This window comes from Lepidothrix coronata, unplaced genomic scaffold (assembly GCF_001604755.1).
Source record: "Lepidothrix coronata isolate B3197 unplaced genomic scaffold, Lepidothrix_coronata-1.0 Scaffold19, whole genome shotgun sequence".
Lineage (NCBI taxonomy): Eukaryota > Metazoa > Chordata > Aves > Passeriformes > Pipridae > Lepidothrix > Lepidothrix coronata.
This window is the reverse complement of record NW_016690199.1, coordinates 5,501,301-5,517,089: the sequence shown is the minus strand read 5'-3', so window position 1 is coordinate 5,517,089 and position 15,789 is coordinate 5,501,301. Positions and strand designations below refer to the sequence as shown.

Genomic DNA, 15,789 nt, shown 5'->3' with positions numbered 1-15,789 from the left:
GAGGTATCTCACTCGAATACCTCTGTATCTCTTCTGTGGCTAGGCAGGGAAATTCCCCAACTCCTCAGGTTGTTGCTAAAATAACTCCCAGTGCATTTAGAACCAGGTTTTCAGTAGCCATTCTTAGTAGTGTGTGAGGGGCTTTGTGTGTTCAGCTCTGGGAGGGGATGCTTGGGAGTTTATTCCCTGGAATCGTGATTACCCTGGAATGCCCTGTGAATCAGCTGGTGAGCCAGGCAGCTTGGGAGAGCAGAAGTGGCTTGAACAAGTGACTGCTCTTGTGGAGAGGGATGCCAGCCCAAGCCACCTGGCAGTCCGTTCCTCCTTGAGATGTGGCTGCAGCAGGGAACCAACCACGAGCGGTACCCTGTTGTCTCCAGCACTGTAGTACAGCTCTGCCCTGCACTGAAGCTGTGGCATACCTGCACCAGCTGATGGTTCCTCAGCCCAGGCTATAAAGTTTGACTTGACAAAATAGGTTTATTTTTTTGATTTAAAAAAAAAAAGTAAAAAGCTTGGATTAGATCAGCTTATTTCTTCTGTTTCTGGGCATCATCTCAAATGGTGCAATTAACTTTAGTTGTGTACAGTACAAATATTCTAAATGGTGGAAATACATTTGATTTAATGTCTGATTAAAATTCCAATGAAGCTAAACTGGACAGGTGTGCCAGGGTCACTTTCAATATGGCCCAAATTTCATGCCTATTATTATTCTGTAACTGATAGTCTTTTTCTTTTCTAAGGGAAAATAAAATGTAAAGCTGTCACTGAAGAAAAAACAAAACAACCAAACATTTTTTATGCTTGTTCTTGAGGGAGCTCATCTTGTGCGTGTCTGTTTAGCAAAATGTTAAGGAGTTCTATGAAATCCAAGTTTTAGCTACTTGCTGTATTTCTCAGTCTTCTTTCTGTCAGTTTGCCTAAAGTTAAAATGCTCAGTGTCCCGTGTTCTTTAAAAGATAACTTGTGGAATAAATTTCATATCTCTGTGCAGACTTACTTTGCCCAAGTACACTACTGAGAAGTTATCCTGTATGTACTGTCTTCACAGTTAAGAATTTATTGACTTAAACCAAAGCCAAAGAAACCCAAAGATACCTGTAACCCTCTAAAAAACCCAACATCCTGGGAATAAAACTAAGGAAAGCTGTTGGACTTGATATTGCATCCATGCATTTGTTTTAGCATGCTATTTATAGAAAAAGAGAGTCTCACAAACTAATACAGTACTGTTTGCTTTTATCTTCCAGTGAGGATGAAATGGAGGAAGCAAATGGAAATAACCCAATTGACATTGAAGTTGAACAAAACAAGGAGAGCAAAAAGGAGGTATAATTCTTTTCCTTATTTCTGTACAAATGAAAGTGTTTACTTACTAGCTACTTCATGTAGAAGCTGACAGTATGTAATTTTCTTTTTGTACTTTGTATAGTTGTCATACAAGAAAAGAATTGTCTTCAGAATTATTCTTAGATCAAGACAAGTTTAGATAAGTTATTATGGATGGAACTGGGAAAATTTCAGACTTTACCGTCCCATGATTATGTAGTCTGTGATTGTTTCTAGTCTCTTTGATTCTCTCTTCGGGTGTGTTAGCTTAAACCACCTTCAGTGATGGTTTAAATCAACCTAACTGCGTGGAGATGGAGTAGAAGCACATCTCCCCATTAAGATGGCTTGGAAGGGGAGAAGACAGCCTTTTGTTCTAGGTAGACCATCAAGAGCGTGTTTATCTACAGCTTAGATGCTGAGGTAAATTCCTGATGTACTGAAATTCCCAACAGTGGTTCTGAGGATTTCAGTTGCACCAGGATTTCAACTCCATTGGTGAAAAGGAGAAGGTTTTTGTAACCAGTTCATTTTGTGTGGCAGAGGGGCCTTAACCTGTTATGTGCAGACTATTTTGTCTACTCGAAGTGCAGTACTTGCATCTCACTTAAAATGAAGTAGTTGAAGTGGGCATAGAGTTCTGGATGAAAATAGCCACACAGATATAACAGTTTTAAAAACCTAGTCTGTGATGCTTAACCAGAAAGCATATACTTCATGTCTGTAACCTGCAGGTTATCTGCTACTAAATGAAAGCACCTTGCCTTTCAGCTGCAGCGTGGGTTGTATGTGTGAGTGAGAAAGATGCTTACCCTAAGACCATCTCTCCTTGAAGTAGTTCCCTTTCCTGATTTCTTGTAGCCTAATTTCTCTCCCATGGACATTCTATTTCCTTTTTTAAATTCCTTTAAAGGTTATGTGTCGGGAAAATCCACTAGAAATATTTAAAAAGCTGATCTAACTGAGGCAAAAACAAAGTCCTAGAGCAGCTGTTTTGTCAGCCACTGTCAGAGAGATTAATTTCTCCAACAAATTATTTTTAATGGAAATAACTGAAAAATTGCAACATTCCCATCTGTTCTTTGCCTGTGCCAGGGTGCTCTCTAGACTTTCCAGAAAAGCCTAACTGTTGCTTCCACTGAAAGGACCAGCACCCTTGATGTCTGTCTAGGAGCAGAGTGGATGTGAAGCCATTTGCATTCATCCTTATAAGAAACTGCAGAAGCTTCAGCAACAGCCAAACAGGAAGGGTTCTCACTTGGCTAAGTTGCAGCTGCATACTGCAGCTCTCCAGTGTCTTGTAAATAATAGTGTTGTCCTATTTCCCAATATTTTAATAAATTTTCAAGTTTAGATTTCTTTGTAAGCTCTTCAAAGGCTTGCATCTGTAAAAGAGCTCCCTTCAATCCCCTCTGTTATTGCTTCCTTCCCTACCAATGCTGACATGCCCTGAATTTGCTGCAGAAGAGGGAAAGGTAGTTCTTTGACAACTTTCTGTTGTAAGGCCAAACCAGATCAGATGTCTAATAGTTACCATCAAGGCATCTTTGTAGAAAATATTGTGTGGGAGGAGGCTGTGTGCCCTCCCTGTCACACTGATGCAGGCCATGGCACTCCTGCTGATCTGAAACTCATGCAGCATGTGCAGTCTGGCTGTGTGTGCAGTGTCAGGCAGCCTGGTGGGGGCTCTTCTGGTCAGGGATTGTACTGGAGGGCAAAATGAAGCCAACAGCTTTCACAGCCTGTTAAGAGTTTAGCTGAGGTTGTTTAGCCTGGAGAAGAGGAGGCTTGTGGAAGACCTTATCACTCTCTACAACTACCTGAAAGGAGGTTGTAGCAGGACGGGGGTTGGCCTCTTCTCCCAGGCAACTAATGACAGGACAAGAGGGCACGGCCTTAAGCTGTGCCAGGGGAGGTTCAGGCTGGACATCAGGAAGAAATTTTTCACTGAAAGGGTTGTTAAGCATTGAAGTGGGTTGCCCAGGGAGGTAGTGGAGTCACCAGCCCTGGAGGTGTTGGAGAAACGAGTGAATGTGGCTCGTAGTGTTATGGTTTAGTTGTCATGGTAGTGTTCAGTCAAAGGTTTGACTTGAAGATCCTGGAGGTCTTTTCCAACTTTTCCAACAATCTTTCCAACAATGATTTTATGATTCTGATTTTACAGTACCTGCACCTGGGGCTGATGGAAATGCCTTGAGAGAGAGCAGGTATCCAGGAGGGGGCAATAAGGTCGTTCTTGATCATTGTGTTTCCTTTAATGGTCAGATGCGCAGGGCTGGTGATGTGTCAGCAGCTCAGGACTCTTACCGTAAAGAACCTCCTTGTCCCAACCGCTCAGAGATGTTTTTTGGGTCTCTGAGACATGTTGGTTACTATCTGACTTGCCCAATAATACTGGGATTTCTCAGAGTATCTGAAATCTCTCATCTGTTTCCTCTTTTGGGGATCACTGGAGGAGGAATCTTCCCTTTTTACTTTCAGTGTTAGTGCAATTGTTCGGATTTCCTCAGATAGTAACTCTGTAATACTGAGGTCATGACCTAGAGCTGCTTTCTCCATATCTTCCCTGTTCCTGGAAATGCCTCCCATTTCATCCTCTGCTTTTACATGGCTTGAGATAGCTTGGTCTTTTCTTCTCCCAGAGTGAAATCTGAGGAAGAGAACTTTGTATTAAGGGGTTTGTAAGACTGAAGTACACTGGATAGCAGTGGCAATACCTAAATAAACAGAGGAGCACTGTTAAATCCCTACATTTTAATTCTTTCTGGTTTTCATTACTTTATTTAATTCTAAAGAGGGATGTGTGTGGCCAGGAAAGCAAGAGTTTCCAAGAAAGAGTAGATATTCAAATTTTTGGTGGATCCTGGAGGCATTTGGAGCCATCACAAACTGTTCTGCTGGAGCTCTGGCTTCTTGTCCCCAGCACAAAAGAGTTTTGCATTTTTTGAACTGTGTAAAACAGTCATTTAAAAATGCTTTCATTTTTCCTTAATATTGAGGCTTCTAGGGTGTTTGCACTGTGGGAATTGCATGTTGGTCAACCTACAGCCTGAACCTGTAGTGAGTTATTGCTGTGTGGTGCTGTGAAGTTGTGTATGCAAATGAAATAGGAGTAGATCTGAAATGCCTATCCATGCTGAATAATTTACCTGGCTCAGTTATCAAAGTGCTCACTTCTGAAGCAGGGTACAGAGCTTACCTCACTTGCTCGTAGCTAAACCACTTTGCTTTCCCCTGCTCACCACTCCTTTCTGCAAAAAGAAATAGGAGTATCCATCCTGCCATAGCAGTAGTTACCTCTTGCTTCTGGGCTTGCCTTTGGCATCGTATCTCATGGAATACTTTGCACTAATCGATGGAAGAAAAGGGTTGAGAACAGGCAATTGTCCACATTACTGCTGTTATGTGGCTGCAGCCGTTGTGCCCATGAAGAGGGTGCAAGCTTTTGTCTCCTGACATCTGTGGAGGAGTCCTCTGGACTTTGGGAGTCAGAACCTCATGCTTACGTGGGGTTGGTCCTCAGCCTTGTGTGGTTTCAAATGTGAGCATTTAATGTTCACTAATGAGCAAATGTCACAAACTCTGTAGAAACTGCAATGTAGCTGCAAATTAGGAGGGGAACAATAGCTCTAAATGAAGCCAATGTGTTTAAAGCTGGCAGTGATCAAGTAGAGTATTCAGCCTCCCCTCTCTGCTTTTTCTCTCCCTGCCACCCTTCTTCTGTTCTGTGTTCTTGGCCAGGCTCCAGTCACTGGGTAGTAAATCTTAGTTATGAGTTGCATGTTGAAAATAACTTCTGGAAGAAATGGTTTTGGTTTTTAGAATCAGATGTGCTCTTGAAGGATGTGTAGCGTAGTGTCCTGGCTAATCTCCCTGTTAGAGATGTGTGCTAAATTCTTTGCTTTAAATGTAAGGGATAAAAATAATAAGTGGTCTGTGAAATACTTGTTTTTCCAAAAGAGACTTAAATTTTATTTTAGGCAAAACTGCATCAGTTTAATGGAACAGTTGATATACAAGTGCTATGCAAGAAAACTTGTCTTCCAATGAATGGTGTAACAATCTGAGAATTACTCTGTAGTCATCTCACTCCTTTATCCTTCGCCTTTAAATAAATTTGGTTTATTCCTTTTCCTGCCTGACTTGTAATAATACAAATCTCGGTAAACTGTTCTAGTTGTATTCTTCCCCTGTCTGCAAACTCCACTTTGTTTCATTCTGGAGTTCAGTTAAAATGGTGTCTTCAGGCCTGGTGATGAAAGCAAGAAGAGAGGTTTTGGAGGTTTCAAAATAAGGAGAACATTTAACTGCTGCAAAATTGTGCATCTGCCTCCCAGAATGAGAATGGGCAGAGACGACAATCAGTATCTTTGTAAATACTGAAAGCTGCCTAGAAGAAAGGAGAGATTTGTACAAGACAGTGTTTGTATGACACGCCACTTAAAGCAAAAAATGTCTTCCTGTCTGCAAAGTAGCTTTGTTGTTCTCCAGTCTTTGATGGCTAAAAGTCATAGAATCATAGGATGGTTTGAGCTGGAAGGGACCTTTAAAGATCATCTAGTTTTATAAAATGACTGCTCTCTGCCAGGTGCCACCTGCTGAAACTGTCCCTCAGGTGAAGAAGGAGAAGCACAGTACGCAGGCCAAAAACAGAGCAAAGAGGAAACCTCCCAAAGGAATGTTCCTTTCCCAGGAAGATGTGGAGGCTGTTTCTGCCAATGCAACAGCTGCTACCACTGTACTCAGACAACTGGACATGGAATTAGTCTCAATCAAACGACAGGTATGGATTGGGGTATGGATGGGCTGGTTTTGGTGGTAAGGCCTGTTTCAGTCTGTGAAGCTGGCAGGAATTTGTGGCTTGGCAGTGATGATGTGTATTGTTATGTGGCTTAGTTGACAAGCTGCTAGTTCTGTGCTCTGAACTAATGCAGCCCTGGATTTTACATCTCATGTTGTAGTTCTTTAGGCAAGCCTATTTTATACCTAAAAGCAAGGAGAAGTTCACAGCGGGGACTTGAAGGAACACTTGTTGGCACTTGCTGTTTCTTGCAGTTCAGAGTTCCTTTGGTTTTAACTGTGAACTTTCCTCAGGTGACATTAGTTTCAGCAGTATCCGATTTCCATCTGCAGCAGCTGGTTTCCTTTGCTTTTTCATATGGTACTTTTAGAAGAGGCAGATATGGTTTAGTCTTTCTTAAACAGGCATCATATAAACTTTCCTGTATACCTTTTGCTTCCCTCATGGATCTGCCTTTTAAACAAATGTTTTTCAAATATCTGTGATTAAAGACAGGTTTACTACATGAGTCTGTTGCCTAGATCTGAGCATTTTTGCTCTTTCTGAAGCAGAGATCTGTCTCAAGCTCTTTATTAAACTTTATAGAACTGGTATTTTGGCCTGAAGCCTTTTTTTGGCACTCTGGGAGAAGTGAAGTTCTCTAGCAGTCTTTGATTCATTACTTGCTGCAAACAGGGTCTTTCTTCTCATACTGGTCTTTATACAGACCTCAAAGTTTGGGCGGTTCGTGCTCCAAATAACTTGCAAACAGCAGAGAATAAATTAAATGGGATCTCCTGATTCACCAGCTGCTCCTGCATTCCACACACTTCCTTTTGGAAAGGCTGAGCTTGTGGGGTTCCCGCTGAGGCTGCTAGAAAAAAGGCTTGTCCAAAGGTATGTTTTAATCCATTTTAAAGGAATGAAACTTTCTTTTCAGATTCAGAATATCAAACAGACAAACAGCGCGCTCAAAGAAAAACTTGAAGGTGGTATAGAACAATACAGACTTCCAGAGGTAAGATCGTTTTCTGACCCTTGTTTATTGTGAAGATAAATGCTAATCTGTGTTTACATACCATGGCTATTGGTTTCCAGTAAAGTAGGACCAATGTCCTGTTGGTTGTCGGTGTGACTCAGGTCCTTTACCATATTCACTGATGTGTAATGGAAATGGGAGATGAGAAGAAAGTAAGAAGCAGTGTTTAAGTTGAAACTTGTGAAAGTTGCTTCTAACAGAGTACAGGTATCCCAGATAGATCATGATTTGTCAGTGCTATATCTATATGCCTTTGTGAGAGAGGTAGTTGCTTTGCTCTAAATGCTGAGAAATGTGGAAGAGGATATTAATGGCCCATCTTTCTTTGGGCACTTGGGGCTTTCTCTGTGTTCCCTCCAATGCTGGTACCTCATGCTGGAAGTAATTTGGCCCAGATTACAGAAGGTGTCTGTGATAAAAACAAGTAGGTGCTTTGGAAGAGTGTGGCTCTTAGTTATCTGCTCAAACCCTTCCCTATCTTCTTTTGTTACCATGACTTACAGGCACAGTGTATGTCACAGTTAACTGAATGGATGCCATATGCAGTTCTTTATGCTGAAAATGTCATTGCTACTAAAGGAATTATATACTTTGACTAACAATTCTTTTTTGCACTTTTGAGGGGTTTTTAAGAGCTCAGATATAAGTGAAGGTACATAAATGAAGTTACCTAATTTTTATTTTGTTTTGCTGTCTAGGTCGTCCAGAAATTTAATGCACGTTGGACCACAGATGAGCAGCTTCTTGCTGTGCAAGGTATGGCACTGCAAGTTTATTTGTACTTCAATTGTTGATGGTCAAAACTTTGCTGTATTTCAGGGCTGAGTTTCCTTTCAGTGGCTAATGGAGGATTTTGACGTTGCTGTGTACTAATGCACCAAGAATGTATTTGAACAAGGCAAAAATATTCCCCCTTCCCCTCCCTGGGCAGTATAAATTTCATCATATGAATATTTGAAAATAATGTCTGCTTGTCTAAGCTTTCAGAAAATGAAACTCTGCTGGAATCACTGCTATGCTGTCTTCTTGTGTAACTTTTCAAGCAGTACAGGCAGATTTACACAGGTCTTGTAGATTTGACTCTGCCCATCTTTTACTAAACCTTTATTTTCTTCTCTTCTCCAGGGCTGGTCTTAGCTGTGTCTCTTGCCCCATTTAGACTTCTTTTTTCCTGGATTAATCTGAAAAAGGCTTGAAACCTTGACAGAGGTTCAGCTTTGGATCCTTATGCTGTGACTTGAGCCTGATTTGTGGTCTTAGTGGAAATAACACATTGCTTTTGGTTTTCTTTTTGTCGCTTCCAGCAATCAGAAAATACGGCCGAGACTTTCAGGCAATCTCTGATGTGATTGGAAACAAATCTGTGGTGCAAGTGAAAAACTTTTTTGTAAATTATCGACGTCGTTTCAACATAGATGAAGTCCTACAGGAGTGGGAGGCAGAGCACGGCAAAGAGGAGACAAATGGAACCAACAGCCAGAAGCCTGTAAAATCCCCTGATAATTCCACTAAGATGTCTGAAGAGGAAGATGAGGTAAATCCAGTTTAAAAGTAACATAAAATTCCTGATCTGAGCTCAGTTAGGATAGATGTGTGTGTATATATGTACACACACAGTCTTTGCAAATTTTTTACAGTCTTCAATCTGAGCATATTTCACTTCCTCTGGATATACACATTCCAGTACTGATTTTGGGAATTGGGAATTCCAGGCATGTACGAAAGCAGAAAGAGAACAGTTGGTTTGCAGCCCTCTGACAGTATCTGTATCTCATCAGAACAAGGAGATTTTAATGCCTCTTGCTGCTGAAACCCCATACATCTTTATCTCACTTGGATGTTTTCCCTGCACTCAGTTCTCCCAACTGTTCTAGGTTTGGCTTTGTGGGACCCTACAGTCTTCTGAGCCAAAACTTGCTCTTTCATTTTTGATGATTGAGTGGCTTCACTCGAGGGAAGGGAAGAAAGCTATAAACAAGATGAGTGTGTGAAACTCTTGACTCTGGAATTACCTAAAGACAAAGTTTCCATGATTTTTACAGCAGTTTGTGTGAAGACAGACGTTTTAGGAACAGCATCTCCGTGATGGATCTTCATGGAGTTAACACTTCTCCAAAGGCCATGTATGCTTAAAGTTAACGAAGGGACTGTAGAATGTTTAAATATGAAAGTGAGTTAAAAAATGTAGTATCAACACGATCTTACAAAGAAAAACCCCAGTAGAGGCTTGTGTGTTAAAAATGTCAAGGACTTCCTTTGGCCTAATTTGTAAGACAACTTGGTGCACAAGCCATGTCTTTTAAATGCAAGCACAGTCAACAACATAAGGCAAATTTTGGAGTAAAGACTTCTCAGTGTACTGTATATCTTTGTTGGTCTGATTAAGGGTGGGTCACCCATACCTTGTCCTTCAGACATTCAAAAAGCAGAACTCCACTGCTTCACAAATCCTAATAACATGTAATTCAATGATGCTTATATTTGGGAACTAGATCCAAAGGTATGACAGATAAATAAAATCAAACTCAGAAAACTCGACTTCTCAGGAGGGTGTGAGTGAAATTGTCCCATTCTTCCAGAATTGAGAGGTAGAGCCACCAATTTGAAAGATAGATGGCTCACGTCACTGCCTTTTCCTGTCATCAGTAGAGTTGTATCTGTTGGCAATGCAGAGCTTTTCTTCTCTGAGCCCTCTGAGATTCTCCCTAGCTTCAAATACACCCTTGTTCCTGACAGTTGAGGTCAAAACAGGTGAGTCTCGCCTGACATAGGAAAAAATGGCTCCAGCAGGAACTGGAGTGGGCTGATGTGGCCAAGTGTGAGGGTACTGGAGCAATGAGGATCCCAAACGAGTTAGCAGAGGAGGAGCAGGGAGTGGAGGCATGATGGCAAGGTCTGGTAAAATTACTGCTAGAGCAGCTGTTGTGATCACCGAAACTAGTGATGGAAAGTGTCCAGTCTGGAGCAGAACAAGTGCTGAGTGGTGGGAACCAGACCAAAACAACAGTCTGGTGGAAATGGTTGCAAAGCCTGGAGAAATGGCAGCTGTTGTGAGAGTCAGGCAGCTCAGTGCCCTGCAGTACTGTGGGGATGAGGGCAGAGCCTGCCTGCACCAGGCTGACACACACAGGAGCTAGGCAGGGTGGCAGTGAGCTGCCAGCTGTGGCACACCACATATGCCTAGTGCTGTGTGGCTTGTGGGTCTTGATGAGGCCTGTTCTGGACAGTAGGAGAACTGATATGTCATGGCTGGCAGCATAGAGGGGATTTTAACTACCAAGCCTGCAGTTTTTTATAAAAACACATATGGAAGTGTCCCGGTTTGAGGGACACAAAGCTGTCCCACAGTGGATATCTAGTGGCCACCATGCTCTCTGAGCACATCAAACCTTGCCTCAGACTGGCTATAAATGCAGTGCTCCTGCCTTCAGAAATAACATAAGCACTGTGCTGACTGGGTGCCTGTCTCAGCAGTTCCGGGGGCAAGGTGACGTCATTGGGATTATCCCATAAGTGATCTGTGTGGCCTAGGAGCAGGTTTCCCAGTCCCTCTTGAACTGCACAGTACTGCATGGCTGATGCCTGCTCCTGAGGGCACTTACACAGGTGGTATGTGGTCAAGTCAGGGGGACTCTGCAGCAGCCAGGAGATGACTTTGCTGGCCTAACACTGAAGTCCCTTGGGTGCTTTCTCCCCTGGCATGCCTTAGCTGTCTGACCACCAGCCTGGTGAAAGCTTCATCAGCCCTCTGAGGGCTCTGGGCTTTTCCATAGCAAATGGCTACACTTCCCTTTTGAAGGAGGGAGGTGAGACTACTGGTTATAAAGCAGCCACAGCTCCAGTCTTAATTCCTGTATGTTTAAATTCCCAACAACAAATCCCAGTGTGCTCAAAATAGGGAAAGCTGCTGCAATTCTTCCTATGTGCCAGGGTTGTCTGTTTAGTCGCTTTTAGTACCGTGGATCTGGGGTGAAGTTTGGAGATGCAAGAAAGCCTATTGTGTATTCATTTTAAACTAAACATCTCCTTTTTCTCCCCCCTTTCCCCTTCCCTCCAGGCTACTTCTGTTCTTGATGTCAGATATGCATCTGCTTCGTGAGAAGGTGCTGTAGCCTAGAACAATTTGTGTTGACTACTGTGTTATCCAGGATATCAGGTATTAGCAAACCTCAGACAGCCATCTGCATCATATCTGTGGACAAGCAGCTATTACCAAAAAAAGGCAAACGCTTCCAGTCCTGTGCTACATCTGCCTTAATCTCCCCTCATTCCTCCATACTGCCTCCACTTTCTTTCAAAAGCACCCAGGTAGCTCAGCTCTCCATTTCATCAACATCATGCTTAAGCATGGGGACTTCTAGAACCAGTAACACCTATAAATTTTTGACCAACCTGCAAAACAAGGAGCTCCTTAGCAGCCCCACAGTAACTCTACACATTAGGAGTTCTTATAATACTTGGTCCATAGGGTATAAGTATGTATTGCTGCATGGCCTTGTGGTCTCCGCTTCCTGTGTATTCTTACGATGACACTATTGTTAGTGAGCTTTCTATAAAGGAGAGGCCTGTGCACATGCCAGCAGTGTCAGGTTTGTTCTGCCATGACAGGACATGTTAACAAACAATCTTGAATAATGCAAAGTGATAGGAAATGTTATTTCTAAGGTTTGGTCAGTCCAAGGTTGTAGATGTAACTCATTACACTTCTGGTTTGTGCAATTCCTTCCACTGTATTTGTGTGTTCTTGCTTCATAGAAAGCTCCCTAATTGAGCATTTTATTCCTGTATATTTTAATGGCTTTTATTTAGTGCAAAAGGGAATACGTAACCTGAAACTGTTTGATACGCTATTTAACCCCTGGCATTCAGCATTTGCATTGTAACTTGTTAAATGAGTGCTACACAACTTTCTTTTTCCTGATCCTCTGTGGGATTAAGTCAAAACAAACTTCCTCTGGTGCCTCTCCTTTGGGGAATATGTGCCTTTTTACATTTGGCTACCATAGGTCACTTTCTGTCCCAGTGTCTCATTTCTCTTCAGAGCGCTGTTTGCCAAAGACATCAAACTGCTTCTCCCACTGGAAGTCTGGATGAGGGTTGGAGCACAAAATTCAACCTTCAAGAGTTTTTGATCTCTTGGAAGTTTAATGGAGAAGAACCGGGTTAATTTTCATTGGCCATTTTAACCCTTCTGAAGCACACATCGCTTTCATGTTCTGAACCAAAATATGCAATTTAAAATCTAAGAGGTGCTTTTCCAAATACTTGGTGCATGCAGCTTTCAAATCCCAGCCCTCTGCTCGGATGACCTGGCTTGAACTGGAGCTGTTCTTGGAAGTCCTGTATGAGGACTTTGCACCTTGAACAAGGTAGTTGCTGACTGCCGAGCAGACAGTGTTCAGAGAAACTAGAAGCAGCATTATTACTTCTTGTCCAGTGGAAAGCTGCAAAATAACACTAGTCACAAAGCATTTAAAAATGGTTAATTTAATGATGTTGAAAGAAACTACCAGGTGGAAAAAAGGACCTTTTTTGCTTCTCTTCCTCTGCAGAGGGTTCAAGCCAAGATGGCACACAGTGATGTACAGCACCAACCTTTCTTAACACAACCTGAAATGAGCTAGTCCGTGGCCTGGCCTGCAGCTGAGGTGCTGCAGCTCATAGTTGAGCCCCGTCCTTGGTGCTGATGTTTAGCTGCTGGGCTGTGCTATGTTGTGTGCTGTAGTGGCTCTGCTCTCTGTACCTGAGCGAGGCAGGCTGATGCCAGCTCTGTGCACCTCCTGCAGTGTGGACACAGCCCAAGGAAAGTCCTTCCCCTTGGGCCTTGTGTGAGGAGAGTAATTCAACATCAGAAACTGAGCAACGACACACAGGCACAGAGCAGATAGGGATTTCCTAGGGCATGCTGGAGCATGGAGCCCACAAAGGGGCTGTTTCAGAAACCTGGCAGCTGTTCCTGAGCAGTTCCATTCTAGTAGCTCCAGAGAGATCCTACGAGGTGATGGGAGTATGGAAGGGAGCTATTCCCTATCCTTTGTGTTGATGTTTGTGTCTCTACAGCTGTTGCTGTGAACTGGGAGCTCTGATCGTGGTTCAGATGTTCCTTCAGACCTGTGCCAGTTGGAGTTGGGAGTCTCCTGTGGGAAAGGACGCTAGTTGTTAGCCAGTGTGTGAATTAGGATTAAAGACCGGGCAAATAGCACTGTGAATCCAGTTGACAGTTGTGTAAAGCAATGCTGCTCATTAGAAACACTCTAGTATTAAACCTCCTGCTGGTACCAATGCATAGAGACAGGTCCTCGCCAGTGTGGGAATGTTGTGGAACCTGCATCCCAGCTGGGGGGACTCGTCAGGAGAGGCTTCTGCTGGAGAGTTAGTTACCTGTGAGGACTTTCTATTGGTTTTTGCCCTCAAATCTGTCCATCTTATGATCAGAAAAGTTGTGTTTTGGCTTCATCCCCAAGGGGTAGGGGGAAACATGTATAATTCGTGATATTAGGAAGAAAAAAGTTGTTTAATTACTTTTCAGTTGACTGCTATCTTATTGTAGTTGATACATGCAATATAATAGCACTGTATTTTAAAGGTTTAGTTTTTTACGTTCTCTTGAACTATGTTTTTAAATGCGATAAAATCATTTTAGCTTTTGAAATGGTTTGATCTTGTTTAGGTGAAGACCCTCTTTTTCTTTTTTTAAATGGGTCAAGCATTAGAAACATCAACTGGTTGCATTCTGACTAGAAGGGTCCACAAAGATAACTGCATAAGATAGAATATTCACTTAAATTTTGTTTCTTAAACTATCAATGTGAATGTCATAATTATATATATTTTGTGGAAAATGGGAAATTATTTCTCCTAAGTATAAGTTATTGTGCAAAATATGGTATCGTTAAAGCAAATGATAGTTTAAGTTTTAGTTTTAGAAATCTTAAAGATATAAAAGTGTATTGCATATGCATAAACAAATTTCATTTGTTCTATTTAATTTTTATGTAGTTGTGTAAAGTGCTAGGTAACTTCTTTTTTCACTTATCCATTAAAACAACCTTGTTACTTGAATATTCGTGTTTATCTGGTTTGAAACAGTGATCAATTTTTGTAATTTAATCTTATAACCAAGGGAAAAAAATACACGCCTCAGTTGTGCTTAACAGTATAGCAACAATGTACAATCAGATGCTTAAGACCATAGTAGCCATAACTGGTAATGCAACCACAATGGTTGTGTCTCAATATATTTAATACCAATGGGGATAATGATTTCTTAATATATTTTTACAAGTTTGCAACCAGGAAGACCCCATGAATATCCACTAGAACACTTTTTTAATAGTTAAAATAAGAGTGAAACTCTTACTCTCTTAAAGCAATGTCCCGACAAACATTTTTCTTTCCTGTACAAATACATCAGAAACATTATGTATTAAAATATGCTCATTGTCACTTTAAATTTCAGTTTTTATTCTCTGAAATCGCTAATATGCTGTTGGTATTCTTGCACACCAAATATGAGCCAAACAGTGCATTACACTAACTCGATCACTGGATTTGTGAACAAAAATCTCCGAGTCAACAAAATGCAAAAATACCGGAGGAGATTTCTTTTGATAATGCGTGTTTTTCCAATTGGTATAAAGTTGTGCACAGCCCATTCAGCAATGAGTGGCCTGATACTTACTGTCTACAAAAAAAAAAAGTGAAAAATTATTTTATTAGCTCCAGCTTGTCTTCAGCAAGTAAAAAAATCTAGTGATCTTGTGCAATGCCCCCTAAAGCAAATACTTTCTGCCACTCCCTGGATTAATGCAGCTTTTCCTGTTGATAGTAAAGCACAATTGCAGTGAAAGTTACAGTTCAGAAGATGGAAGGTCAGTATAGTCTATGCATGTTGTATAATAATGAGTGTTTACATTCATATTCTCCTAAAATAAGATTTATACTGGAGTGTATAGTATTCCATTATGTAGATTTTATCAATTTTGTTAACTGCTTATAGATTGCTTAAAAGAAGTTTTTTCAAGATTTTAAAAGATGTATAAGGTTAAGTTTGCAAATATAATGGAAATGCTGTATAGCTTTTGAAGTGATTAAATACTCGTTGGGATTTTAAAGAAAGTATGTTGTAATAATGCTGTTGTAAGTAATATTTTAAATGTCTTTTTTGCCTGTTTTCTATTATTCAGCACACTTACTGTGATGAATGTTCATAGCATTATAAAATTGCTTAGCCACTGAAAAGTAACATTTGGTTTTGGATTATTTTACTGTATGAGGAATTATAGTGGGGTAAATTCCTTTGTGAAATTCTACATAATTCATTTTTCTATGATTTCCAATGTTTGCTGACATCAAATAAAATTTTTTCAAGCCATTGATGTAATAAAATGTGTAGTAAAATGTTATTGACATAAAGTGTGGTTCTGATGTGTAATTGACCCCACTTACCTTTCAAATTTTGGTGAGGAGATGCAACCGGTGTTTGCCCCTTGCTGTCTTGCATCGTCTGTGTGGAGGTGTCATTGGAGTGCAGGTTCCCTGGAGTCAGGGATCAAAGTCTTGGGCGCTTGGGAAACTCCAGCAGCCTTAGTACACTGCTGCCAGCTGGAGCTGCCTGTTGTGATTCCCACCAGTGGCC

General features: G+C 41.3%; 1 protein-coding gene across 1 annotated transcript in view; it reads left to right on the top strand.

Annotated features, from left to right (window-relative positions):
* The window catches only part of RCOR1 (REST corepressor 1), an 84,407-nt gene extending 69,557 nt beyond the window's left edge, over positions 1-14,850 (top strand). The window contains exons 8-13 of the mRNA XM_017807649.1: positions 1,254-1,332; positions 5,921-6,115; positions 7,053-7,130; positions 7,850-7,907; positions 8,456-8,685; positions 11,209-14,850. Of these exons, the coding sequence (XP_017663138.1) occupies positions 1,254-1,332; positions 5,921-6,115; positions 7,053-7,130; positions 7,850-7,907; positions 8,456-8,685; positions 11,209-11,250 (682 nt within the window). The 3' untranslated portion in view covers positions 11,251-14,850. The remainder of the gene's footprint in view (positions 1-1,253; positions 1,333-5,920; positions 6,116-7,052; positions 7,131-7,849; positions 7,908-8,455; positions 8,686-11,208) is intronic.
* The last annotated feature ends 939 nt before the right edge of the window (positions 14,851-15,789 follow it).